Here is a 27,357-nt window from a genome sequence, read left to right on the forward strand (position 1 = left end):
TTAACCTACTTGCCCTAACATTCATCAAGTAAATTGACAGATCTGTCATGACAGCAGAAATAAACACATTAGAAGATAAAAGCTTGCCTTTATTTCAAGGACATTATTCACTGTGAAGCGTGGCACAATTTCTGTGCTAAATTGTGTTTGCAGGCATCGTTTAAGTACAATAGGCTATTAACAGCAGCAATGCACACAAAACTTCTCATGGCACAACACCCTTTGGTCTTTGATCATCATGAAGACAGGAGCCCGGTACAGGTTTAAGGATGGTTAAAGAGTGACTTCCCAGGAGGAATACAAATTTCTTTTAACTGCCAAACATAATTTTGTAATGCCAGCAATGTGTAAAATGTTAGTGTGCAAGTTAATGTGCACAAATGAGATACTGAAATACTCATTAAACTTCTTCATCAATAACCCTTACATCAGAAGGGAAGGAATTGTGGTGGTGGTCAGGGCATGGTGGGTCAATCAGTCATAAATCAGTGTTGCTTAGCTCTATTCATGATAGCTTGCAAATTGGATGAAGTCACATTCAGATCTTGTTGAATCAAGTCAACTAAATATTGGGAAATAAACTTTGCATAACAAGAAAGCCCCAAATCATCTTCCCATGGCCTTCAACCATGAGTCATACTGCTCAGTCTTCCAAGACTAACAACGTCACAAATAATTTCTATCTATTAAAATAAACAAATAGAAAAACACATGGCAGTGGTGTTCAACTTCATAACATACAGGCTGTCCCTGGGTTATGACCTATACACATGAACGATCTCCAATAACATTATAAAATTTCCTGCATCCTCACCACAAAATTCAACATCAGAAGTTTGCAAAGGAACATCTAAACAAGCCGAACGCATTTTGGAAACAAGTCCTGTGGACCGATGAAGTTAAAATAGAACTTTTTGGCCGCAATGGGCAAAGGTATGTTTGGAGAAAAAGGGGTGCAGAATTTCATGAAAAGAACACCTCTCCAACTGTTAAGCACAGGGGTGGATTGATCATGCTTTGGGCTTGTGTTGCAGCCAGTGGCATGGGGAACATTTCACTGGTAGAGGGAAGAATGAATTAAGTACCAGCAAATTCTGGAAGCAAACATCACACCATCTTTAAAAAAGCCGAAGATGAAAAGAGGATGGCTTCTACAACAGGATAACAATCCTGAACACACCTCAAAATCCACAATGGACTACCTCAAGAGGCACAAACTGAAGGTTTTGCCATGGCCCTCACAGTCCCCCGACCTAAACATCATCGAAAATCTGTGGATAGACCTCAAAAGAACAATGCATGCAAGACGGCCCAAGAATCTCACAGAACTAGAAGCCTCTTGCAAGGAAGAATGGGTGAAAATCCCACAAACAAGAATTGAAAGACTCTTAGCTGGCTACAGAAAGTATTTACAAGCTGTGATACTTGCCAAAGGGGGTGTTACTAAGTACTGACCATGCAGAGTGCCCAAACTTTTGCTTCGGGCCTTTTTCCTCTTTTGTTATTTTGAAACTGTAAAAGATGGAAATAAAAAAGTAATCTTGCTTAAAATATTAAAGAAATGTGTCATCTTTAACTTTATGCCTTTTGGAAATCAGGTCATCTTTTACTCACTCAGCTATTCACAGTAACAGGAATTTTGACCAGGGGTGCCCAAACTTTTGCATGCCACTGTAAACTCAAGAAACAACATCTCATTGTCTGACTAGGCATGCTATAGCCCTCAAGACAACATTGAAAACAAAAATTTCAGGTAACCATTCTTTGTATAGATGATGTCTGACCTGCAAAGTACTTCCAATGCTTGTTGTTTTTATTTAAGGTTAAATTAAGAACTGTTAAACCCATACACTGCTGGAAACCTCGACATCAAAGGTGGAGCAGAGACTGTGCAATAACAACAAATTAAAGCAGGAACAATAATAATGGAAAGAAACATTAGTGCCAATTAAGTGCTGAAAAAAGGAACAATGGTGATAGATGCTCAATAAGAATAAAATGCTGATAGGAAGCAAACCAAATGGAAAAATAGCACTGGCATAGTGTCAAATTGAAAGATTATGAAACCAGCAAGTGAAAGACCTAGTTAAGTCAACCACTAACTCTTGGTGATCTTTGTGCTCCAGTTGAAAAAGAAATTGTTAAGAATCTATTCTCTTCAATCATACGATTACACAAAGAAACTCAACTTATTTTCTCCTCCTCTTCTTCGGCAGTCCTTCAGCATTGAGCATGACTTGCTTCCACTCTAGTACTGTGGGTTCTGATCTAGCTGAAGAGGTCAATATGGAAACTGTAGATTCTTCACAGGTGGGACAGAAGGATGGGGAGCTTAGGAGGTGGTGCACTCATTCCACCATTCATGGTGGGCTTCACTGTACTCCCAATAAAATGGACTTGAAAGTCTCAATTGCATCCTGAATGCTCCTTTGGCATTTTGCTCAGTTATGCTCTGCCATTTGATCATGGCTGATTTATTTTTCCCTCTCAACCCCATTTTCCTGCCTTCTCCCTGTAACCTTTGATGCCCTTAATAATTAAGAACCAATCAACCGCCACTTTAAATATACCCAATGACTTGGCCTCCACAGCCGTCTGTGGCAATGAATTCTCTCTGGCTAAAGAAATTCCTCCTCATCACTGTTCTAAAGGAACGTCCTTCTGAGGCTGTGCCCTCTAGTCCTAGACTCTCCCACTACTGAAAACATCCTCCCCACGTCCACTCTATCCAGGCCTTTCAATATTCGGTAGGTTTCAGCGAAATTCCACCTCCACCAGCCCCCCCCCCCCCCCCCCACCCCCCCAACCATCCTTCCAAAACTCCAGTGAGTACAGGCCCAGAGCCATCAAATGCTCCCCATATGTTAATCCTTTCACTCCCAGGATCATTCTTGTAAACCTCCTCTAGACCCTCTCCAATGCCAGCACATCCTTCCTTATATATGGGGCCCAAAACTGCTCACAATACTCCAAATATAGTCTGACCAATGCCTTATACAGCCTCAGCATTACATCCTTGGCTCAAAGTGAATGCTAACATTGCATTTGCCTTCCTTACTACTGACTTAATCTGCAAGTTAACCTTTACGGAATCCTGCACTAAGACTCCCAAGTTCCTTTGCACCTGATTTCTGAATTCGCTCCCCATTTAGAAAATAGTCTATGCCTTTATTCCTTCTACCAAAGTGCATGACCGTTCTCTTCCCTATGCTGTATTCCATCTGCCACTTCTTTGCCCATTCTCCCAACCTGTCCAAGTCTTTCTGTAGACTCCCTGCTTCCTCAACACTACTTGCCCCTCCACCCATCTTTGTATCATCTGCAAACTTGGCCACAAAGCCATCAATCCTGTCATCCAGATCATGAACATAAAATGTGAAAAGTAGTGGACCCAACATTGACCCCTGCGGGATGCCACTAGTCACCGGCAGCCAACCAGTAAAGGCCCCCTTTATTCCCACTCTCTGCCTCTGCCAGTCAGCCAATTTTCTATTCAGGCTAGTACCTTTCCTGCAATACCATGGGCTCCTTTCTTGTTTAGCAGCATTGTGGGCAGCACCTTGTGAAAGACCTTCTGAAAATACGGCACAGTAGCGTAGTGGTTAGCGCGACGCTATTACAGCGCCAGCAATCGGGGTTCGATTCCCGTTGCTGTCTGTAAGGAGTCTGTACATTCTCCCGTGTCTGTGTGGGTTTCCTCCCACATTGCAAAAAGACGTATGGGTCGGTTAATTTGGGTTTAAAATGGGCAGCGTGGACTCGTTGGGCTGGAAGGGCCTGTTACCACGCTGTAAATAAAAATTTTAAAAAATCCAAATAAACAACATCCATTGACTCTCCTTTGTTATTCCTGCTTGTTACTTCCTCAAAGAATTCCAACAGAGCTGGCAGACAAAGATTTCCTCTGAAGTAAACTATGTTGACTTCGGCCTATTTTACCATGTGCTTCCAAGCACCCTGAAAGCTCATCCTTAATAATGGACTCTAACATCTTACCAACCACTGAAGTCAGGCTAATTGGTCTATAATTTCCTGTCTTTTGCCTCCCTCCTTTCCTAGAGAGACATTTGCTATTTTCCAGTCCTCCAGAAAGATTCCTGAATCTAGTGATTCTTGAACAATCCCTACTAATGCCACCACAATCTCTTCAGCTACCTCTTTCAGAAACCCTACGGTGTAGTCCAGGTGACTTATCCACCTTCATACCTTTCAGCTTCCCAAGCACCTTCTCCTTAGTAATAGCGACTACACTTACTTGTGCCCCCTGACTCTCGTGAATTTCTGGCACGTTGCTGGTGTCTTCCACAGTGAAGACTGTCAAAATACTTATTCAGTTCGTCCGCCATTTCTTTATTCCCCATTACTACCTTTCCACCGTCATTTTCCAGTGGTCCGATGTCCACTCTTGCTTCTCTTTTACTCTTTATATAAAACTTTTGGTATTATTATTGGCTAGCTTACCATCTTTTCTCCCCTTATTGCTTGTTTTAGTTGCCTTCTGTTGGTTTTTTAAAGCTCCTCAATCCTCAGCATCCCACTAATTTTTGCAATACTGTGTGCCCTCTCTTTTGCTTTTATGCTGTCTTTGACTTCCCTTGTCAGCCACGGTTTACCTCATTCTTCCTTTAGAATGCTGCTGCTTCTTTGGGATGAACTGATCCTGCGTCTTCCGAATTACTCCCAGAAACTCCTGCCATTGCTGCTCTACTGTCACCCCTGCTAGGGTCCCCCTTCCAATCAATTTGGCCAGCTCCTCTCTCATGCCTCTGTAATTACCTTTACTCAACTGTAATACCGATACATCCGATGTTTGTTTCTCCCTCTGAAATTGCAGGGTGAATTCTATCATATGATTACTACCTCCTAAGGGTTCCTTTACTTTAATCTCTGTCATCAAATCTGGTTCATTGCACGACACCAAATCTAGAATTGCCTTTTCCCTAGTGGACTCAACCGCAAGCTGCTCTAAAAAGCCATCTCGTAGTCATTCTACAAATTCCTTGGGATCCAGTACCAACCTGATTTTTCCAATCTAACTGCATACTGAAATCTCCCATGACCGCCATAACATTGCCCTTCTTACATGCCTTTTCTACCTCCTGTTGTAATTTGTACTCCACATCCTGGCTACTATTCAGAGACCTGTACATAACTCCCATCAAGGTCTTTTTACCTTGCAGTTTCTTAACTCTACCAAAGGACTCTACACTTTCTGATCCTACATCATTTCTAAGGATTTGATTTCATTTTCTTAAAAAAAGAGCCACCCCACCCCCTTTGCCCACCTGCCTGTCTTTTCAATACGATGTGCATCCTTGGATATTTAGCTGCCCAGCCGAGACTATAAGCTCATCTACCTTATTTCGTATACTACGTGCATTCAAATATAACACCTTCAGTTCTGTGTTAACCACCCTTCTTAAATTTGTCTCCATGTTGCCTTAAGTTAAATGCTTATCCCTTTCTAAACCGTCTTATTCTTTATTCTGGAGATTTTGGTAACCTTTACTGCACCCTCCTTCTCTTTCACTTTATCCATACTTTTCCAATCTTTTCACCCCCCCCCCCCCCCGCCCCACTACTTAATTTAAAGCCCTATCCACAGCCCTAGTTATGCGACTTGCCAGGACCCTGGTCCCAGCATGGTTCAGGGGGAGCTTGTCCCATCGGAACAGTTCCCTCCTTCCCCAATACTGGTGCCAATGTCCCATGAATTCAAACCCACTTCTCCCACACCAATCTTTGAGCCACACATTTAACTCTGATCTTATTGACCCTGTGCCAATTTGCATGTGGCTCAGGTAGCAATCCAGAGAGTATTACCTTAATTGGTTCTGCTTTTTAATTGGTCCCGAGCTGCTCAAATTCCCTCAGCAGAACCTCTTTCCTTGTTCTACCTACGCCATTGGTACCCACATGGACCACAGCAACTGGTCTTTCCCCTCCCACTCCAAATTCCTCTGCAGATCAGATGAGATGTTCCAAACCTGGGCACCAGGCAGACAACACAGCCTTTGGATCTCTTGATCCTGGCAACAAAGAATTGTGTCTATTCCCCTGACTATACTATCCCCAATTACAACTACATTTCTCTTCTCTCTCCCCTTTTGAATGGCTCCCTGAACCACAGTGCCACGGTTCAGTTGCTCATCCTTCCTATAGCCCCCAATCTCATCCGCACAGGGAGCAAGAGTCTCAGACCTGTTGGACAAGCAAGGGCAGAGCCTCCTCCAGCACTACCTCTTGGATCCCCCTATCTGCCTCACTCACAGTCACACCCTCTTGTCCCTGACCATAGACTGAATTTAAAACAATTAATCTAATGGGTGTGACTGCCTCCTGAAACACAGTGTCCAGGAACTTTCCCCCTCCCTGATACGTTGCAGTGTTTGAAGCTCAGATTCCAGGTCATCAACTTTGAGCCCGAGTTCCTCGAGCAACCAACACTTACTGCAGATGTGGTTACCAGGAACCACAATGGGGTCCACCAGCTCCCATGCAGCTATAACACATCCCTACATTATTTAATTAGTTGTAATTTGGTATCATCTTATTTAACTACTATAAAAACCTTACCTGTTCTTACCTGCTACTCACCTGTGCCTCCTCGCTGAAGCCTCAAGCCAGCCTCAGATTCTCACTCCTACACTGGTCCACTCTCATAATGGCCACTCCAAAATTCCCACTCCACTTTACCCTACCTTCCTTTTATTGGCTGAGTTGCCACACATGTAGACAATCATACAACTTTAAAAAAAAGCTGCTAGTTCCTCCCTTCTGCTGCTCTGGCTGCTACAGCTGGAGAAAAACAAGCTCCCGACTGAAAAAAAAACTTCTAAATTTGGTGGAGGATGGAGTGGGGGTGGGGAGAGGGGAGTTTATTTATTTGCAAGGATAAAACTGCACTCCTAACTCAGCAGACTCTCAGCAATGGCTTTCAAGGAACCAGTGCAAATACTAAATAGTGGTTTGGTTTCCCATTTTTCATTAATTAAAAAATAGAGAAATACTACGCACTTTCAATATAAAATAATCTGTTTGTGGGAACAATTGTAAGTGTTAATTTCAACAAAATATTGAATATTCACCTTGTGAATTTTTAAAAAGACAAAGTATGGAATTTTAATATTAAAATTAATATATTTCAGAAGTATTTTGATGCTAACCTCTTAATGCCACAGTTCCATCATCTGAGAATTTATTGGGATCAAGGAAAACTTGAGGGTCATCATCTAGTGAATACTGGACATACATCACACTCTGATTCTGCAACCCACTGTTGAAGAAATGAAAATACCTGCAAAAGAAAATTTATGGAGAAGACAAATTTAGCTGATGTAAAACCAGAAGTCAGTTATCATTGGTGTCACAAAGTCACCTCTGTATATTTTACCAAATATTTCAGATGGCTATTAGTGGTAATGAGGAACTAGAAAGAAATAGGTGGACTTGATCAGTTCTTGTTGAAGTAATAGGACATACATCCATTCACTTGGAATAACAATAGCACTCTCAAGACATGTCAGGTAATTTAATAATTGAGGATGCAATTAAGTCCTGAAAATACAAACACAATATTTTTACCTTCATGAATGAAGATGAAAAAAATTGGTCAGGCCATAACTGGAGTACTGTGTGCAATTCTGGTCACTACGCAATAGAAAAGGCGCGATTGCATTGGAGTGAGTGCAGAGGAGATTTACCTGGATGGTGTCTAGGATGGAAATATTTCAGTAAAGAGAAACTGGAGAGGCTGGGATTGATTTCCTTGGCCAGAGGTGGCTGAGTGGGGATCTGCTGGAGGTATACAAAGTTATGAGCGGCACAGATTAGGAAGCTACTCAAAGAAGGGAAAATCACAAGAAAACGTAAGCCTGCCTAATGATCACCACCAGTCACTCATACCATTTTATCTTTAATAACATATTTACTACAGGAAAAGAAGTCTCCGGCTTCAGAGGCAAAAAGATACAATAATCCCAAACCAAAGCAAGATATTATTAGTAGAAAAACAAAAAGTTGCAATACTTGAAACCTGAATAAAACAGAAAATGCTGGGGATATTCAGCATGTCAGGCAATACCTGTGTAGAGAGAAACAGGGTTAATGTTTCAAGTCAATGACCCTTCATCATTAGAGGGACAATAGAAAGATGGTCAGAGGTGTGTCTGAAAGGAAAAGAGAAAGTTGCAGAGACTGTCAATGTCTTGAAAATGTAAGTGGATAGTCTTTGTGATGTTCATGCACCCAGAAGAACAGCTTGTCAAATACAACACAGAGGCTGTGAACTTCAGGCATTGCAAGCTGCTCTCAACAGATCTACTCATTATCCTTACTCTAATCATTCTACACTTTTAAACTTAAATTACCTCAATGCACTCTGTACTAACTCAATGTAACTGCACTGTGTAATGAATTGACCTGTACAATCAGTACGCAAGACAAGTTTTTCCACTGTATCTCGGTACAAGTGACAATAATAAACCAATACCATTAGGAGCAGGATTGTGTCACCAGGCCTCTCAAGCCTCCCCCACCATTCAATATGATCATGGCTGATCTATATTGGTCTCAACCACTCTTCTGTGCCAGTTCCCCATAACCCTCAATTCCTCAATCTTTCAAATATTTATCTTTATTACCCTCAGAGACAAAGAATTCCAGAGATTCACTACCCTCAGAAAAACATTTACACACCTCAATTTTAAATGATTGCCCCTGTGTTTTGTGGCTTTGTCACCTTGCTTGTGACTGTCCCATTGGTGAAAACATCGTAACATCCAAGTTGAGATGTGCCCACATAGAATGAAATCAGTGTCAAGGAGACAGGAGGCAGAAGCTGAAACCAACAATTTAACATTTAACTGAACAAAACATGTACAAACACAGTATGTTAGATCAGTCTAAGGCAAGGAGCAAATGGAAGAGTCAAGGCAACAAGCAAACAGTAAAGCTGGGTATTATGGGGGAATGTGTGAAAGTATGCCCCAAGGCTGCCGATATTGTCAAGGCACCTTTCTGTCAGGAAGAAAGGGCCCATCATTTAATTTTGCAACATTGCACTAGATCATGCTCCTCCTGACCTGCCACTCACACTTTCTGTGGTATTGTGGATCTGATTGCACTGGAAGCCTCGCTGCTGTGACCATTCAATGAAGCGAAGCAGTTCATTAGCAGTGACCACTCTGGCAGTCTCTTGAGTGTTCATTACTTTCCGTGATATTTGATCTGCCTTTCAGAATCTATGTTCAGGGACATACAAGATTTAAATAAAGAAAACAAAATCATTGAGAAATTAAGATAATGAATGTCTTTTTAATTATCTATGAAATTTAACATACTGAGCTGTGCAGCAAGATATTGTATAATTGGCATAATGCCAAGAGATCGGGTATGGTGCGACTGGCCCCTCCACTCAGTATATTTTTGTGTACTGGCCTTAGTCTTAGTGTGGTGTCCAGTGAGTGACCCAAAGGTCATTTGCACCAATATTTTATCTCTAGCTCATTCTTGACTTCTGCACCACAAAGCACAGTTACAGAAACTGGGGACAAGCAGACCCATGCACTGTAGTTAGCTGGTATATCACTATGGAATCAGCTATGAAGATTGACACAACTAGACCTACTACTTCTGTGAATGTTTATAAAAAGCCAAATAAACACGTGGTTTCCAATTCAGGAGCTATGACAGGCATTTTGACTTCCTGAATCATGCAAATCTGTGAAAACATTTCTTAAGGTAGGATCATTTATAATTAGCAGAACACATTCATGCACAAAAGGTATACAATCTGAAAAACTGCTTAGTTCAAGGGCAACAATATCAATGTTATGGAGAGAACTACTTTGAAATTCATGGTGTAGAGGTGTACTGAAAGTCATCCATATAATGATTAGGTCTCCCAAGCTTAAACAAAAGACAAGGAATTTCTTTAATTTCAAGATAGTACCCTGACTTTCAAGAGCGTGTCTTTCCAAAGATACAACGACAAGCATCTTGGCTCAAGTCCAGTAAATGCACAATACAAAAAAAACTCAAAATTGACATACAGCCATCATATAAAAGAACATAACTGCAGAACAAAAACACTGAATATTACATGCCAGCTCAATTTTAAAGAACAATGGCGTTCATTTGATTTTAGCATAATGTATATCCTGAAACCATTTGTCACTACTACATATCTATGTATAATCATAGTAACTTTATAGATTCATACAATTCCAGAATAAACAAATCCTCCAGTAAACCCTGAAAAGGACAATCATAACTGATTCAGAAAGTGGGTTAAACAGCCAAGCAAAGATAAATCAGATACCATGAGTACAAGTCAAAAGAAGGTGATGAACTGCACCTTTCAAAAACAATGTTGGCTACTAAACAGGTACATTGTTTAGAAGGCTTAACCAATGAAGGCCTTAAAAGGTTAAAAGTATTCAAGCTCAGCCATTATTTAATTGAATAAAGGATTTACAGGACTGAATGCCCTAATTCAGTCTCTGTGTTTTTCAGGGCAGGTTGCAGGTTCCAATGGTTTAAGCTGATAGGATGAAATTATGCTTTTCATTCATAACCAATTCTAGAGATAGCAGAAGGTGCTTTTATAAAGTACATTCAAATGCTTTGTCCAAAATGGAGCTCCAGTGGATACAAAGTAGCCAAATCTACAGCGTACACAATATGTTTAGATAATAGATATAAAGACTAAAGAACACTTATTGCAAGACAACAGTTTAATATTGTGACTGCAGCTTAAGTGCAGGCAACTAGAGAGAGCCTCCAGAACAATGAGTCACTGACAAAGTAAATATTTCTATATAAAAGATTTTACAACACAAATAGTGGTAAAATGCTCCAAAAAGGAATAATACTAGGAGGATCTAGCTGCAAAAAACTTTCATGCTGTGGGTTGCAAATGAATTTTGTGACATTGCAAACCAAGGTATAATAGTCCACACACCATTGTTTAATTAGGAGTAAAGCGAATTCTGACAAAAGCATATTTAAAACTGAATGCTGACCAGCAATTGAAAATGAAAAAAGAACTGGAGGTGCTGGAAATCTGGAAATGAAACAGAAAATGCTGGTAATACTCAGGTCAGGTTGTATCAATGGAAAGAGAAATAAAGTTAACGTTTCAGGTCAATGACCCTTCATCAGAAAAGGAAACGCAGACCTAAGAGATGTTTAGTATAAGAGATCATGTTGATTCTTTACTAATTACAAGGGAGGGTCCAGTCAACTCTTTCAGAAGTGTACAGCTAAGGGAAACATGCAGGTTAGATACAAGTACACGTTAGCTTCAGGCCTTTATACTATGAGTGCCCAAACTTCGTTGAAGGACCTTTTAAGATGGAGTTGAAGAGAGCAAAAAATGCACCATCTCACAGAGAATTGTTGCAGCAGAGGAGGCCATTTGGCCCATCATGTCTGGGTCAGCCCATTACCAGGGAAGCCCACTAGCTCCACTCACCAGCTTTCTTTGTAACCTTGCAAATTTTTCTCTACCATATACTTAGCCAATTCCCACGATGGCCAAAATGGAATCTGCTTCCACCATACCCACAGGCAATACATTCCAGATTTCAATTGAATACCGTGTAAAGTAGTTGTTCCATATGTCACTCTTAATTCTCTTCCCATTTATTTTGTCTGTGATCTTGAGTCCTCAACTAAGGGGAACATCCTCCAACTACTATCCAGACCTCATCAATTTATATATTTCTATCAAATCTTGCCTCTGATTCTCTTCTCTAAAGAAGAGAAGTTCTATCGTCTCTAAACTATCCTTCTAAATATAATCTTTCATCTTAGGAACTATTGTGATAAATCTTTTCTGGGCCTCCTCAAATGCTTTGACATCCTTCCTGTAATATTGTGACCAGAATTGAACACAGTACTCCAGTTGAGGTTGGAACAGTGTTTTTATAAAGGTTGAGCATGACTTTCCTGCTTTTACACTGTATGCCTCTGTTGATGGGGCCTAGAATCGTGTACGTCTTATTAATCGATTCTCAGCCTACCCTGCCATTTTGAGTGATTTGCACACCAGGTCCCTCTGCTCCTGCACCACTTTTAGAACAGTATCCTTTCTTCTACATTGCCTCTCCTCATTCTCCTAAGCAAAATTCACTGCCTCACATTTCTTCACATTTAACATTATCTGTCATTCAATCAGGTTATATCATGCTGTAATTTATCACTATCCTCTTCACAATACTGCCAAATTCTGTGTCATCTGCAAATTTTAAAATTTCCTTGCACCTCCAGCTCTGGGAATTGGAGCAAAAGAATCAACGGCCTCAACACTGCAAACCCTGGGGTGCTACTATGGAGACACAAAAGGCTGCAGATGCTGGAATCTGGAGCAAGAAACAATCTGATGAAAGAACTCAGTGGGTCAAGCAGCATCTGTGGGAGGAAAGGAAATGTCGATGTTTCAGGTTGAAACCCTGCATTAGGACTGAGAGTGGAGAGATGAGATGGCCAGTATAAAGAGAAGGGGAGTGGCAAGAAAGGATTCCAAGGTGATTGGTGGACTGAGTAGGAATGCAAGATAACAGGCAGGCCAGATAGGGAAGGTGAGCGGGGTAGAGTTGGAAGACAGTGGCAGGTGAATGATGGATGGAGGCAAAGACTAGTTCACCTTCCTTTAGTCAAAAAACAACCATTCATCTTGATTCTCTAAAGTCTGTTACTTAGCCAGCCTCATATCCCTTTTACACCACATTCTTCAACTTTGTAGATAAGCCTGTTATATGGCATATTATCAAAACCCTTTGAAAATTCCAAGTGCAGCGCCAGTGACCTGGGTTCTGTAAGGAGTTTGTACGTTCTCCCCGTGTCTGTGTGGGTTTCCTCTGGGTGCTCCGGTTTCCTCCCACATTCCAAAGACGTACAGGTTAGGAAGCTGTGGGCATGCTATGTTGGCGCCAGAAGCGTGGCGACACTTGCGGGCTGCCCCCCAAAAATCACTACGCAAAAAGATGTATTTCACTGTGTGTTCCGATGTACATGTGACTAATAAAGATCTTATCTTATAAAAAAAGTTCCATCATGTTTAACCAATTTGATTCACTCTTAACAAATCCATGCTGGCTTGCCTTAATCCATTTTCTTCCAGGTGACTTAATACTGTCCCAGATCAAGGTTTCCCAAACTTTTCTGATGACAGAGGTTAAATTGACTGGCCTGTAGTTGTTGGATTTATCCTTACTCCATGTTTTGAATAAGGGAGTAAAATGTGCTACTCTCCAGTGCTCTGGCTCCAGCCCCATATCCAAAGAGTATTGGAGCATTACAGTCACTGCTTCCCACAATTTCCTCAATGTTCATAATCAAATTTCTACAAGCAGGTTGTTTATAGAGCACTTTTATTTTCAAGATTAAACTATATTACTATGCATTAGCAAAAATATTTTAAGGAACCTCCACCTGCAACAACTTTATGCTTTTCTATATTTCTTTAAAATGACCATTTATTTTGCCTGGCACTCTATTCTACAGCACGCCTCAATGGCATTACTGCATTTCAGTACAAGCTTACATTTAAAATTTTATCCAAATATTTTGCCCAAAGTACCAGGGTATGATATAATACTATAATGTTTTATAAGTTAACTATCAATTCATAAACACTGCAGTTATCAAGCAATGCAGTGGGATTAAATAAGCTTCACTGAATCTCAGGAGTTCTCCCCTTCAGCAGACAAGCCAAGAGTTGCTGTAGATCAAAGCTTAAGCAGCCCTGATTTAGACAAGACTGTATTGGTCCTAAATGCCTTTGCAAGCCACTCTGCAATCCAAAAAATTCTCATGTAGCAAAAAAAAACCCACCATCTTGGAAGCAGTATTTTCAAGCCCACCAGGACCTTCTTGGGGCAACTAGAGATGGAGAAATCCTCGGTAATGGCACCTGTACGACAAGTAAACATAAAATCTGCTGAAGTAACTCAGTGGGTCGAGCAGCATCTGGGAAGAAAGGAATGATGGACGTTTTAGGTCAAAACCCTGCATCAGGACTCATGTAGGGTCTCAAATGGAAACATTGACTATCCTTTTGCCTTCACAGACGCTGCATGACCCGCTGACTTCCTCCAGCAGTTTGCTTTTTGCTGAGATTCAATTTGCCTGACATTTGGTTAAAATTTTTCCATATTTTGTATTGCTGAGTACCAGAAATTGCTTTGAACATACAAAATGGCTAATATTACAAAATTCACCTCAATTTGCTCTTGAACATGGATTAAAATCCAGCATAAAAATTAGTAGCACTTAAACTTTTTTTAACTGTACCTTGTTCCTTTTCGAAAATGGCAGCTATACTTTGGATAATCATATAGTTCTGTCATTCTTGCTTTGAACTTCTCTCTTACTGGACACTTTTCTAAAAATGGCAATGTTAATTTATTCTGAGCTTCCACATAAGCCTAGAGCAAAAGGTTTAAAAACAGAAAATGAAATAAGGTGCATTAGTCAAATGAGTGAGAAAAATACTCTTAACCACATTTTAATGTAATTCTCCACAAACAATAATACTCAGTTTCTATTACTTCTCAAAACACAGATCAGACACATTGATCAACTAAATTTCTTAATTTATACATCTTTAACATTTTAACTGAGTTGTCAGAATTTAAAATTATGCTGAAGTCAATTCTACATTGAAAAGATTATATTATTGCAAAAGAAATCCAATAATGATAATAATGCTGGGTCAATATTCAGCATTAAATATTCAAAAGTTCAGGAAAAATTTCCAAATGGAGTTACATTTAGCCTTCAACTATCATGACACATGACAAATACACATGCTCCACTGCAAAGCTAGGTTTTCAATATTGGAACAAATATATTCCAATCTATATTTCAATCAAAATACTTTAGCATAGCATCTCAAAAATGCAAAATACTTCACACCAAACATTCATAAGATGTTCTCTCCTCGAATAAAAAAGTACATTTAGAATAAAAAGTGGTTAAAACCCCAGGAATATCACCCTGATCTTTTGGGTGAAAAAAAACCTGATGGAATAAAATAAAAAGCTTAAGGAAACAAATAAAATTTGGAAAAGTAAGCAGTTGTTTAAGCTGACTGAAAACAGATTAATATGATTGTATTTTAAAAAGAGAGAAAAAAACAAAGTAACCATGACAATTTTCTTAAATTTTAGAAGTAAAAATGGACAACAAAAAGGACATCAGATCAACAGAAGACTCCAGACTGACTAAATTAACGGCAGTGGAGTGAACTGAACAATAGCTTTTTTTAAAAAAAATTGAAAGCAGTATAGGGATAGGCTGCAGGGTCTTTCTTAGTGGATTAATTGATCACAGAAACACAAAGAAAACACAGCATGGAGGAGACCATTTGGTATATTGCATTCATACTAGCTCTGTACAAGAGCAAGCCAGCTGGTCCCATTCCATGCCTTCTCCCCACAGACCTGAAAATTCTCCTGTGTAGAGCTTATACAGCTCACTTTTGAATGCAATGATTGAATCTGCCTTCTGAAATATGGGACAATGAATTTTATCATGTTATCATCTGGTTTAGGAATTTATTTTTAAAAATAGTGATTCAGATCAACTCTTCTCCATTAATGCATATCAATGTCTGAAATAACATGTGTTCTAAAGGTGATCAAGCAGAACAAACTTAACTTTTGACTGTTCATGGAAGGTGATGTTGCCAACAAAGATGGCATTTATTGTCAGTCCCCAATTTCTCCCCAAAACAAAAGGTAGTTGGACCATTTCAGGCAGCAGCAACGGTGGGCCTAGCATCAAAAGGACCAGACCACGCAAGGATGGCATATTTTCTTCCCTATAGGACATTAGTGAAGCAGCAATCTCATGACATTTTGGTCACCATTACTGATATCAACTTTTTAACTCCAGATATAATTAGTTTATATGTATTTTTCAATCTTCTTGCTATACCATGTTCTTTTCTTCAAATAGACATTAACGCCTTCATGGTTTAGAGTTAATTTTCAGCAAAGTGACAAGTGAGCTCTGGCAAATAAGCCACATCCCTCCCAGCTAGGGTTGCTGAAGAGTGATTGACAACAGGAATCATAATTAATTTCTTCTGATTGCAAAGGGAAATTACAGCATGTTCATTGACATCCTAGGTGAGACCAGCCAGGCTTCCTGATAAGCATGAAACGGCTGCTCACTGGCTAAATTAGAGTCATGAGGGAAAATAAATATTCAAGAAATGTTGTAAAATTTCCATGAAAATTTCTCTTTCCTATAAAACTTTGCTTCAAAAGTCATTATTTTCTTGCACCAAATTGCCAAATGAGCAAAATCACAAATAGATATTGTTTATCACAACTATAACACACAGGACTAAGGAATGCATTTCGTATTTCAGAAACAAAATTCTATCAAATCAGAAAGCACATCTACACCACAAACTTAAAATAACTGAATGAATAAACAAGCTGAATATCTTGACCATCTCTGGTCAGAGTTCACTGAATTTTTAATGGGTCTAATCATAAATAAAATTTGGTATCTCATATCAATAGCTGGTGCAACACAGTGGTGGCTCACACCCAAAATGTTGAGTTTCTGATCTTAGCTGCATGTAGAAAAAAGTAAAGTAGAAACAATACCATCACAGGATACGAGTATATTATTTCTGAAATAGAACAGAGAACACAGTACAGGCCCTTCGGCCCACAATGTTGTGCCAACATTTTATCCTGCTCTAAGATCGATCTAACCCTTCCCTCTCACATAGCCCCTATTTTTCTATCATTCATGTGTCTATCTAAGATTCTCTTATCTGTCCTAATGTATCTGCCCCCACAACCTCTACCGGCAGTGCATTCCACGCACCCACCACTCTGCCTCTGACATCCCACAATACCTTCCCCCAATCACCTTAAAATTATGCCCCCTCTTACTAGTCATTTTTGCCCTGGGAAAAAGTCTCTGACTGTCCACTCGATCTATGTCTCGTATCATCTTGTACACCTTTATCAAGTCACCTCTCATCCTCCTCCTCTCCAAAGAGAAAAGCCCGAGCTCACTCAACCTATTCTCATTAGACATGTTCTGCAATCCAGGCAACATCCTGGTAAGTCTCCTCTGCACCCTCTCTAAAGCTTCCACATGCTTCCTATAATAAGGCGACCAGAACTGAACACAATACTCCAAGTGTGATCTGACCAGAGTTCTATAGAGCTGCAACATCACCTCGCGGCTCTTGAACTCAATACCCTGACTAATGAAGACCAACGCTCCATACGCCTTATTAACAACCCTATCGACCTGCATGGCAACCTTGAGGGATTTATGGACGTGGACCCCAAGATCCCTCTGTTCCTCCACACTGCTAAGAGTCCTGTCATTAACCTTGTACTCTTGCCTTCGATTCGATCTCCCGAAGTGTACCACTTCACACTTATGCGGGTTGAACTCTATCTGCCATTTCTCAGCTCAGCTCTGCATTCTATCAATATCCTGTTGTAATCTACAGCAACCTTCTACACTGTCCACAACACCACCAACCTTTGTATCATCAGCAAACTTACTAACCCACCCTTTCACATCCTCATCCAAGTCATTTTTAAAAATCACGAAGAGCAGGGGTCCCAGAACAGATCCCTGCGGAACACCACTGGTCACCTACCTCAAGGCAGAATACGCTCCATTTACTGCTGCCCTCTGTCTTCTATGGGCGAGCCAATTCTGAATCCACACAGCCAAGTTTCCCTGGAGCCCATGCCTCCTGACTTTCTGAATAAGCCTTCCATGAGGAACTTTATCAAACGCCTCACTAAAATCCACATGTGGTACACCACATCCACTGCTCTACCTTCAATGTGCTTTGTCACATCCTCAAAGAATTCAATCAGGCTCGTGAGGCACGACTTGTCCCTCACAAAGCCATGCTGACTGTCCCTAATCAGCCTATGCTTCTCTAAATGCCCATAAATCCTGTCTCTAAGAACCTTCTCCAGTAAATTGCCCACCACTGAAGTAAGGCTCACTGGTCTGTAATTCCCAGGGTTATCCATAGTTCCTTTCTTAAACAAAGGAACAACACTTGCACCCTCCAATCATTTGGCACTACTCCTGCGGCCAGTGAGGACACAAAGATAGTCACCAAAGGCGCAGCAATCTCTTCCCTAGCTTCCTGTAATAACCTGGGATATATCCCATCTGGCCCCAGTGACTTATTTATCCTAATGTTTTTCAATAGTTCCAGCACATCCTCTTTCCTCATGTCGACATGCCCTAGCATTCAGTCTGTCATATGCCATCCTCACAAACCTAAAGGTCTCTCTCTCTGGTGAATACTGAAGCAAAGTATTCATTAAGGACCACCCTAACATTCATTAATTCATTAATCAAGGTATTCATTAATGTTTGTATGAAATTCTTTTCTCCTATTTTCAAGAAGGCATTGATCAATTTCATTGAAATAGTTTGTAATTTGTTCTGCAGTATATTTGGTGTCACTTAAACACTAGATATACTTACAAAGAGAAAAGAAAAAGATTGCTATTACAACAGTTCAATGACATGATATTTGAGAGCAGATTATAGCTGATAAATGATCCGGAGAATAAAATGGAGGGAGTCCAATATACACTGAACACAGAATGATTTAACACAGAAGGATCAACTTAGCCCATCATGTCTGTGCTGGTTCTTTGGTAGAGTTATCCAATTAGTCCAATTTCCCTAATCTTCTCCTGGAATCTTGTTTTGTTAAACCTTCAAATGTTATTCAACTCTCTTTTGAAGCTTATGATTAAATCTGCTTTGAATATCCTTTCAGGATGTATGAGCCTTAATTTTCAATATGAATCTAAAAAGAAAATGGATTTGATTTTCTTCTTCTCTCAAGGAAACACATTTTAAAATTTAATATTACACTAATTATACTTAATTATCATTGTACTTGTATATAACTATTGAAGTGTTACAGACTTGGCTTCCATTCTAAAATATTAACATATAAATCCTTGTGGAAAACTATAAAAAATTACAAGTTTTTTTTTACCTTAGTCTCTTCACTATCAGGATTTTCAAGCCATTTGTAAGGGTCAGCAATCTTACAGCCATGATAGCAATCAATCTGTTAACAAAAATGAAATAATAATGAATGAAATAAATCTTCATTATGACACTTCAATATTGCACATTTTAAACACGATTTTGCTGATCTGATAATTCTGAACAAATGCTTTCTGATTTTGTAGTTGAGCATCTGCTCAGTTTTTAATATTCAGATAACACTTGCCTGATATAAATTCTAATAGCAGTAAGTATTTTCAATATGGACTGCATAAAATATAGTTTGCATTAATTCAGCAATCAACATCATGAGTTCCTAAATTCCACACCAATCCCTGGATGTAATGAAAAATCTTAAAGTTTGCTCTATTCATTCACCCCCCTCCCCTTTTCTCCTTTCTGCCTTCACTTCCACCGCCACTACCCCTCTTGCCAGGTACTCATCCAGGCCAGTTGACTCGGATGTCATTTCCCCAACTTAGAAGCATAGCCCACGAATGTAATAGAACATAGAATAGTACAGCACAGGAACAGACCCTTTGGCCCAAGATGTTGTGCTAGACTAATTAAAAACTAGTCCCTCCTGCCTACTCAAGTCCATATCCCTCCATTCTCTGCATATTCATGTGTCTATCTTGGAGCCTCTTAAACACCTCTATCGCATCTGTCTCCACTACCACTCCTGGCAGGGCATTCATGGCACCAACCATTCTGTGTAAAAAAACTTGCCCTGCACGTCTCCTTTGAACATCTCATTTAAATGATACTGAATCCATTTAAGATATGAACATTAAGTTAACTAGCTTGCATTTATTAGTTTGCAAATCAAAAACTCAATGTCCATGCATTAAAATTGCTTTCAATTATCAACATTATAAAGTATGTATGAATATGTTTAAAGTTGCAAGAAAAGGTTTTTCAGTAAAAGAACAAACAAGTTCAAGAACACTCTTCTGCCTCTTCCACATTCTTGCGTGAAAACTGATGCAATCAGATTTCTACAATTAGTTTTAATCTGTTACTGCAAATTAGATACCTATTTTCATTGATGACATTGATATGGTGTCCTGAAGCCTGTGAGATCTTGCTGATGGTCATGAGACAAAATGATAGTTTGAAAGCTCGGCATACCAACGTTCAATGATGATATTTTCTTACATGTAATCAGTGCAAGACAATGCTATGTCTTTAACAATCCTATCAAGTTAGGTTGTTTCAGAGCCATGTATGCTACTGCCTTGCAGTGGTGGATAATGGGCCTTCCAATTAACAAGGAAATAGAAGAAAATTAGGTATCATTCAGCAAAACCTAAACAATGCAGACATGAAGACAGCTAACATTCTGAGTTTCTGCCTTTTTTCCTGAATTGAAAATACATGAATGAGAATGCTGATAAAATGAGAAAAGATGAATTTTTTAAAAATTTATTCATTTTTCAGGATCCAGGCATCGCTGACATGGACAGCATTTATAGCTGACCTTTAACTGCCCCCATAGGTGATGGAGAATTATCTTCTTGTACTGTTTCCTCCTCCTCCTGGAGAAGGTACTACAGTGCTGATTAGGAGAGAATTCCAGGATTTAGATCAGCAACTGTGAAGGAACAGCAGTACATTTTCACGACAGGATGGTGTGCAACATGGAGGAGAACCTGCAGATGGCAGCATCCCAAGCTGCCCTTGTCCTTGGTGGGTTTGGGTGGTAGTCTGAGCAGCTGAAGAGAGGTATGGCAGTGTGCTTTGTAGATAGTGTACTCCACTGCAATGCTGCACCAGTGGTGAAGACAATGTATGTTTGGGTAGTACTTGACGACATTGAGTTTCCTTAGAGTTAGCACTGCACTCATCCAGGCAAACAGATAGTATCTCTGCCATTTCCCACACCTACACCCTCACCCCTCCCAGACCCAATAGGGATAGGTTCCCCCCATCCTCACATTTCATCCCACCAGCCTACGTATCCAACACATCATTCTCCGCCACTTTCGCCATCTCCAATGGGACCCCACTACCAAGCATATCTTCCCCTCCCCAGCCCCTCCTGCCTTTCACAGGGACCGCTCTCTCTGCGACCCCCTCGTTCACTTCTCTCCCCCACCCCCCTCCCCCATGCCGGGATCTTTCCACTGCCCCTGCCATAGGTGCAACACCTGCCCCTACATCACCTCCATCCAGGGACCCAAACAGTCCTTTCAGGTGAGACAGAGATTCACCTGCACCTCCCTTAATATCATTTACTGCATTCAGTGCTCCAAGTGTGGCCTCCTCTACATTGGTGAGGCCAAGTGCAGACGAGGTGACCGTTTCGCAGAACACCTATGTTACGTCCGTAACCACGACCTGCACCTTCCCGTTGCCAGTCACTGCAACTCCCCCCCCCCCCCCCCCCCACACTATCACTGACATGATAGTCCTCAGCCTCCTCCGCTGCCAGGAGAATTCCAAGCACAAACTGGAGGAACAGCACCTCATCTTCCATCTTGGAACCCTGCAGCCTAACGGCATGAATATTGCATGCTCCCACTTTAGGTAATCCCCACCCCCCTCACAAAACACCCACCCACCATGTTTCTTCTCTTCTTCCTTTTCCCACTCCCCTTTTATCCCCCGTCCCTCTTCTTGCCTTTTACCCACCGCCCCCACCCCCCGCGGATCTGCTCTCCCCTCCCCCACACCTACCTATCACTATCTCTTACCTGCATTAAACCATTGCCTCCCTGTGTCCACCCCACTTCCCCTCTTTTGTCCACCAATCACTGCTCTGTTTTTCCCTCCTATACATTGGGCTTCCACTTTTCATATCTTCAGTCCTGAAGAAGGGTCCTGACCTGAAACATTGACCGCCTGCTTTTCTCCACAGATGCTGCCTGGCCTGCTGAGTTCCTCCAGCATCATATAGTGGCTTTATTCATGTTTTTAAATTATTCTCCTGACACTTTTTATATGTTGCTTCTTCTGTCTTCTTCCTGATTTAGTGCGTTTCACCTGCTAATTTTAAAGAAGGGCAGAACCTTGAAAAATCAACTGTCCTATCTCCACTGTTGCTGAATAGTCATTTTCTAAATTTCCTATTCCTGCTTCCAAAATCCACCATTTGTGCTGCAAGATATAGGAGCCTAGCTCAGTTTCAAGGTATTCCATTATCTAATTTGATCACTATTGATTTTCACTTTTGCTGCATCTACCCACCTTTAATTCTTATTTCTTGACATTATCACCAAACCAAAATCTATCAACCCCATCTTGAAAATTTCAAATGCTCAGTTTCCTTAGTCCTTTAAAAGCAGAAGCTTCCAGATTTCACTCCTAAATGGCCAAGCTCCAATAAAGATTTTGCCGCCTTGTTCTGTATCAGCCAATTATAAATTATTTCCTATTTTTACCTTATCAAATACTTCTGTCATTTGAAGGACCATGTAGTGCATAGAACTGAATATAGTATTTCAGAAGGGGCACAGCTGAAATACGATTTCCTCCCCTTTGAATTCCAAACCCCTTGAGATAAGGGCTAGTACCAACTTAGCCTATTTGATTGGTATTTGTACCCCTGCACTAGCTTTTAGTGATTTTTCTATTTATTTGCTTCTCTGTGATTCCCAGTTTTTAAACTGAGATTCTGATTAAAAGTAGAACACCCCAAACCCCCCTCAATGAACTCTAGTTGTCAGTTTTGCCACTTACTTAAAATGGCTATGTCCCTTCAGAATATTCTGTTTCCATTTGTACTGCCAAACTCATTCAAGTGCTTAGCCACCCCGTTTCTAACAACTGATGTTATACTGACACGTTGGTAACTACTTGGCTCACTTCCTGCCTAATGATGGAAAATCATCTACAATCTACAGGAAGGATGTGGAAGCCATAGAAAGGGTACAGAAGAGATTTACAAGGATGTTGCCTGGATTGGGGAGCATGCCTTATGAAAACAGGTTGAGTGAACTCGGCCTTTTCTCTTTGCAGCGACAGAGGATGAGAGGTGACCTGATGGTAAGATGATAAGAGGCATTGATCGTGTGGATAGTCAGAGGCTTTTTCCCAGGGTTGAAATGGTTGCCACAAGAGGACACAGGTTTAAGGTGCTGGGGAGTAGGTACAGAGGAGATGTCAGGGGTAAGTTTTTTTTACTCAGAGAGTGGTGAGTTCGTGGAATGGTCTGCCTGCAGTAGTGGCAGAGGCGGATACGATAGGGTCTTTTAAGAAACTTCTGGATATGTACATGGAGCTTAGAAAAATAGAGGGCTATGGGTAAGCCTAGTAATTTCTAATGTAGGGACATGTTTGGCACAACTTTGTGGGCTGAAGGGCCTGTATTGTGCTGTAGGTTTTCTATGTTTCTATTTCCCAAAGCAATGGGACAATTATGAAGGCTTTGTATGGAGTACAAAAGGCATTTACTGGCAAGATTTCAGGAATGAAGGGTTAGTTAAGAGAAGGTGGCGGCCACCTGACCCACCTTTCATTGAGATTACAGCTGAGCTTCTACCTCAATGCCATTTTCCTGCACTAACCCCATATCCTTGATTACTTTAGAAGTTCAGAAATATACCGATGTCTGCTTTGAATGAAGTAACTAAGCCTCCACAGCCCTCCAGGATAAAGAATTCCAAAGATTCACCACCCCATGAATGAAGAAATTTCTCATCTCAGTCTGAAATGATCTTTCCCTTAATTTGTGGGTAAAGAGAATAAGATTTTACACAATATTTCAGGTGCAATATCACCAGGCTGTATCATTGCATTAAGACATCTTTACTCTTTTATTCAAATCCTCTCATAATTAATGCCAACATAACATTTGCCTTCCTAATCACTTCTTTCACCCCCATATTGGCTTTCAGTGACTCATTAATAAGAACAGCAACATTTCTTTGAACATCAACATTTTCTTACGTCTCATTATTTAAAAGTACACTGCTTTCTATTCTGTGTACCAAAGGTGATCTCATGTTTTGAATAGATTTGAGAAACTAGGGTGTTTTCTTTAAACGAGAGCAAGTTAAGTTTGAAGCATTTTAAATCATGAAGACTTTAGGCAAAGTTAATTTATTATTAACAAAATAATAAAGAAACTGCTCCAATAATCCGAGACCACAGATTTACGTGATTGGCAAAAAAGCCAGAGGTAACAAAAAACATTTAAAACAAAAAAATGCAATGAGGGATTAGAATTTATAAGGCTGTGTCTAATATGGCATTGGACACAGGTTTACTAGCAGCTCTTTTAAAAAAGGAAAAATACTTAAAGAAAATATTTGCTAGTATACGGGGAAGAAGCGTGATCATGGGATTAATTGATATTACTCATCTAAAAAGCCATCACAGGATGGCCTCCTGTGCTCTGCTGCTCAAAATCAAAGTCTTTTACTCATGGCTTTAATATCCCTTTCAAATTTTATTTTCCCTTTACATTTTCTTTGTAAACTTATTTGTTTTGAAAAAGATCTCCCAGTCTGCTTAACATTAGGCATCCATTTTTTAATCTTTCTACTCAACCTGCGATAAGGAGCACTCAACAAGGAGAAATAAACTTTGAACGTTTACCATAGAACAATACAGCACAATACAGGCCCTTCGACCCACCATGTTGTGCCGACCTTTAAACCTTGCCTAAGACCATATAACCTCTTCCTCCCACATATCCCCCTATTTTAAATTCCTCCATATGCTTATCTAACAATCTCTTGAACTTGACCAATGTACCTGCCTCCACCACCACCCCAGGCAGCACATTCCATGCCCCAACCACTCTCTGGGTGAAAAACCTCCCTCTGATATCTCCCTTGAACTTCCCACCCATTACTTTAAAGCCATGCCCTCTTGTATTGAGCATTGGTTCCCTGGGAAAGAGGCACTGGCTGTCTACTCTATCTATTCCTCTTAATATTTTGTATACCTCTATCATGTCTCCTCTCATCCTCTTCCTCTCCAAAGACTAAAGCCCTAGCTCCCTTAGTCTCTCCTCATAATCCTCACTCACCAAACCAGGCAGCATCCTGGTAAATCTCCTCTGCACCCTTTCCAACGCTTCCACATCCTTCCTATAATGAGGCGACCAGAACTAGACACAGTACTCCGAGTGTGGTCTAACCAGGAGAAATAGACTTTGAAACTTTCCTTTTTATCCATTTCCTTCCATTAATGCGTATTATAGAGTGACAATACAGTAAAAAAAAATTTGATTGATTGAAAAATGCTTCAGGACCTAAGGTCACAAAATGCTATATCATTGAATCATTCTGACTGCCAGTCCACTCTTTGCGTACTTTGATTCATTTAACTTTTTTTTAAGTTAGTATCCTTTTCTCAATTTTGATCCTTCATTTAACTAAGCTGCTTGCTTTTTCAACTGAATACTTTTGTCAATTATAGCATACATTGCAGTTCAAAAATCTTAACTGTTTATTAACAGAAAAAAATGCTTTTCACAGGAAAATATGTTATCATTCTAATTCATCAACTTTGTAAGTGTTGCTCTAGAATTGAGGTATTAGTTTCCCCACCTTAACTCTTAGTACTGTTAAATGACCATCAGATATTACCCAATATCTCACCCAAATGGTCATTCCCTAATGTGAACTTCAAGCACAGAAGCAGTTTATTCAATTAAGGGATTCATCGCCTTCATTTCTATCCTCAACCCAATAACAATGAATGCAGCACTTGAGTCATAAGCAGAACCAACAATGCCATGAGTTTTCTCCTTTGAACTTGGGCTCAAAGGCCAGTTATAATGCCAACAGCTCCATCCCAGCCAAGATCTGTTAGATTAGTGGCAAATCCAAGACCCATCTGCTGTGCACACCACCATGTAAATTACTGAAAGAATTAAAGCTCACCATGAAATCTGTAGCTTAGGAGGCCTGAAGAAACTTGATAAGGAACAATCCATCTGCATGGTAAAGCAAGCAAGGACCATATCAGATGGACATAAAAGGCTAACACTCAATAGTACACAGCAGATTGTCTGGGCAGGGGTTGCAACAGGAACACCATCTCAGCTGCATTTGTCACAGATGCTGATCGACCTTAACAATCTAATCACATATTCTTTGCATTGTCCCAGGGTGACACGAATCAACCCACATCGCAAAAGAAAATCCCACATATTGGGAGTCCCAAGCTTAAGGCCAAACAACATTCCATCTTTTAGAGGATATTTCTCAATCGCAAAACTCTCAATACCACCAACTTTCTGTAGATACCACCAGGGTCCGACCCCTTGCCCCGAGAACCCCTCTCTCTTCCCCAAAATCACTATGGGCTCCCTACCCACAGCAGCAAAGTCCCCATGACCTAGTTAACAACCCACCCCCTCCACGGTCAGGCTTCTTGTACTCACTCCCATATCAGGACAATGTCCCACCTCCCTTCAGGGCCTTCACTAAAGGGACCTTTCCTCTTCCCCTCAAAGACTCCCCCAACTCTAGAGAAAATACTCATTCCACACTCCTAGATCATTGCAGAGGCCCTCCCTCATCCAGCTGTGGCACTCTCACAACACCAAGCCACTCCTTGCCCTCTCACCCATCACACTACCGGCACCAACCAACCAACCACACCCCCCCCCCCCCCCATGGGAGCAGGAAAGAGAGGGTTGGGGGAATGCAGGGAGAGAGGGTGGGGACAGGAGCAAGAGCTGGGGCCTGGGCGGACGACGGTAAGGCGCAGCCACCCCACCGTCTGCACAGTTGCTGGAACAAAGCAGCGGCCGGCTCGGGAGCGAGAGCAGCAACAGAGTGGCCCGCAGGTCCGCTCCCAACCCGCCTCCGGCCGAGCCCCACCGTCGCCTAGGACGGAGGCGGACCCCGGCGCACGGTGACCCCTCCCTCCCCCCCCCCTCACTCACGCTGTCCAACCGCTTGGCCTCCGGGTACTGAAACGCCATCACTCGCTGTCAAAGTGCGCGCAACAACCGCCGGCCGCCCTCGTGCACGCACGTACACGCGTCAACCGACTGTGCGACGTGAACGAGCGCGCACACGTGCACTCCCTCCCCGCCTCCGCCATGCGAGTTACGCGCATGCTGACTGGAGTTGGAGTTGGCATCCCGCCAAGAGCAGGGAACGTATCCAGAGGAAGTCCTCATTTCACGCCCCATTCATTCACTCCTCTACCCAACCATCATCCCCTCACCCCAGGTCCACACCTGCTCCCCTATCGTTCACTAACAGGTCCACACCTGATCCCCTATCCTCCACCAACAGGGCCACACCTGATCCCCTATCCTCCACCAACAGGTCCATGCTCACTCCCCCACCACCACCAATAGATCACTATTCATTCCCTGCCCACAGTTCCCCCTTCACTCCCCCA

At 41.2% G+C, this 27,357-nt stretch overlaps 1 protein-coding gene across 2 annotated transcripts in view; it reads right to left on the reverse strand.

Annotated features, from left to right (window-relative positions):
* The window catches only part of LOC127574774 (prolyl endopeptidase-like), a 116,741-nt gene extending 89,712 nt beyond the window's left edge, over positions 1-27,029 (reverse strand). The window contains exons 1-5 of one of the 2 annotated variants that reach the window (XM_052024082.1): positions 26,722-26,815; positions 25,881-25,933; positions 19,031-19,105; positions 14,299-14,432; positions 7,167-7,297 (exon numbers count right to left, since the gene is read on the reverse strand). In XM_052024082.1, the coding sequence (XP_051880042.1) occupies positions 7,167-7,297; positions 14,299-14,432; positions 19,031-19,105; positions 25,881-25,883 (343 nt within the window). In that variant the 5' untranslated portion in view covers positions 25,884-25,933; positions 26,722-26,815. Of the gene's footprint in view, positions 1-7,166; positions 7,298-14,298; positions 14,433-19,030; positions 19,106-25,880; positions 25,934-26,721; positions 26,816-26,890 lie in introns of those variants that run through there. The other variant, XM_052024081.1, reaches the window with a different exon arrangement.
* Positions 27,030-27,357: the final 328 nt, after the last annotated feature.

Source organism: Pristis pectinata, chromosome 10 (assembly GCF_009764475.1).
Source record: "Pristis pectinata isolate sPriPec2 chromosome 10, sPriPec2.1.pri, whole genome shotgun sequence".
NCBI lineage: Eukaryota > Metazoa > Chordata > Chondrichthyes > Rhinopristiformes > Pristidae > Pristis > Pristis pectinata.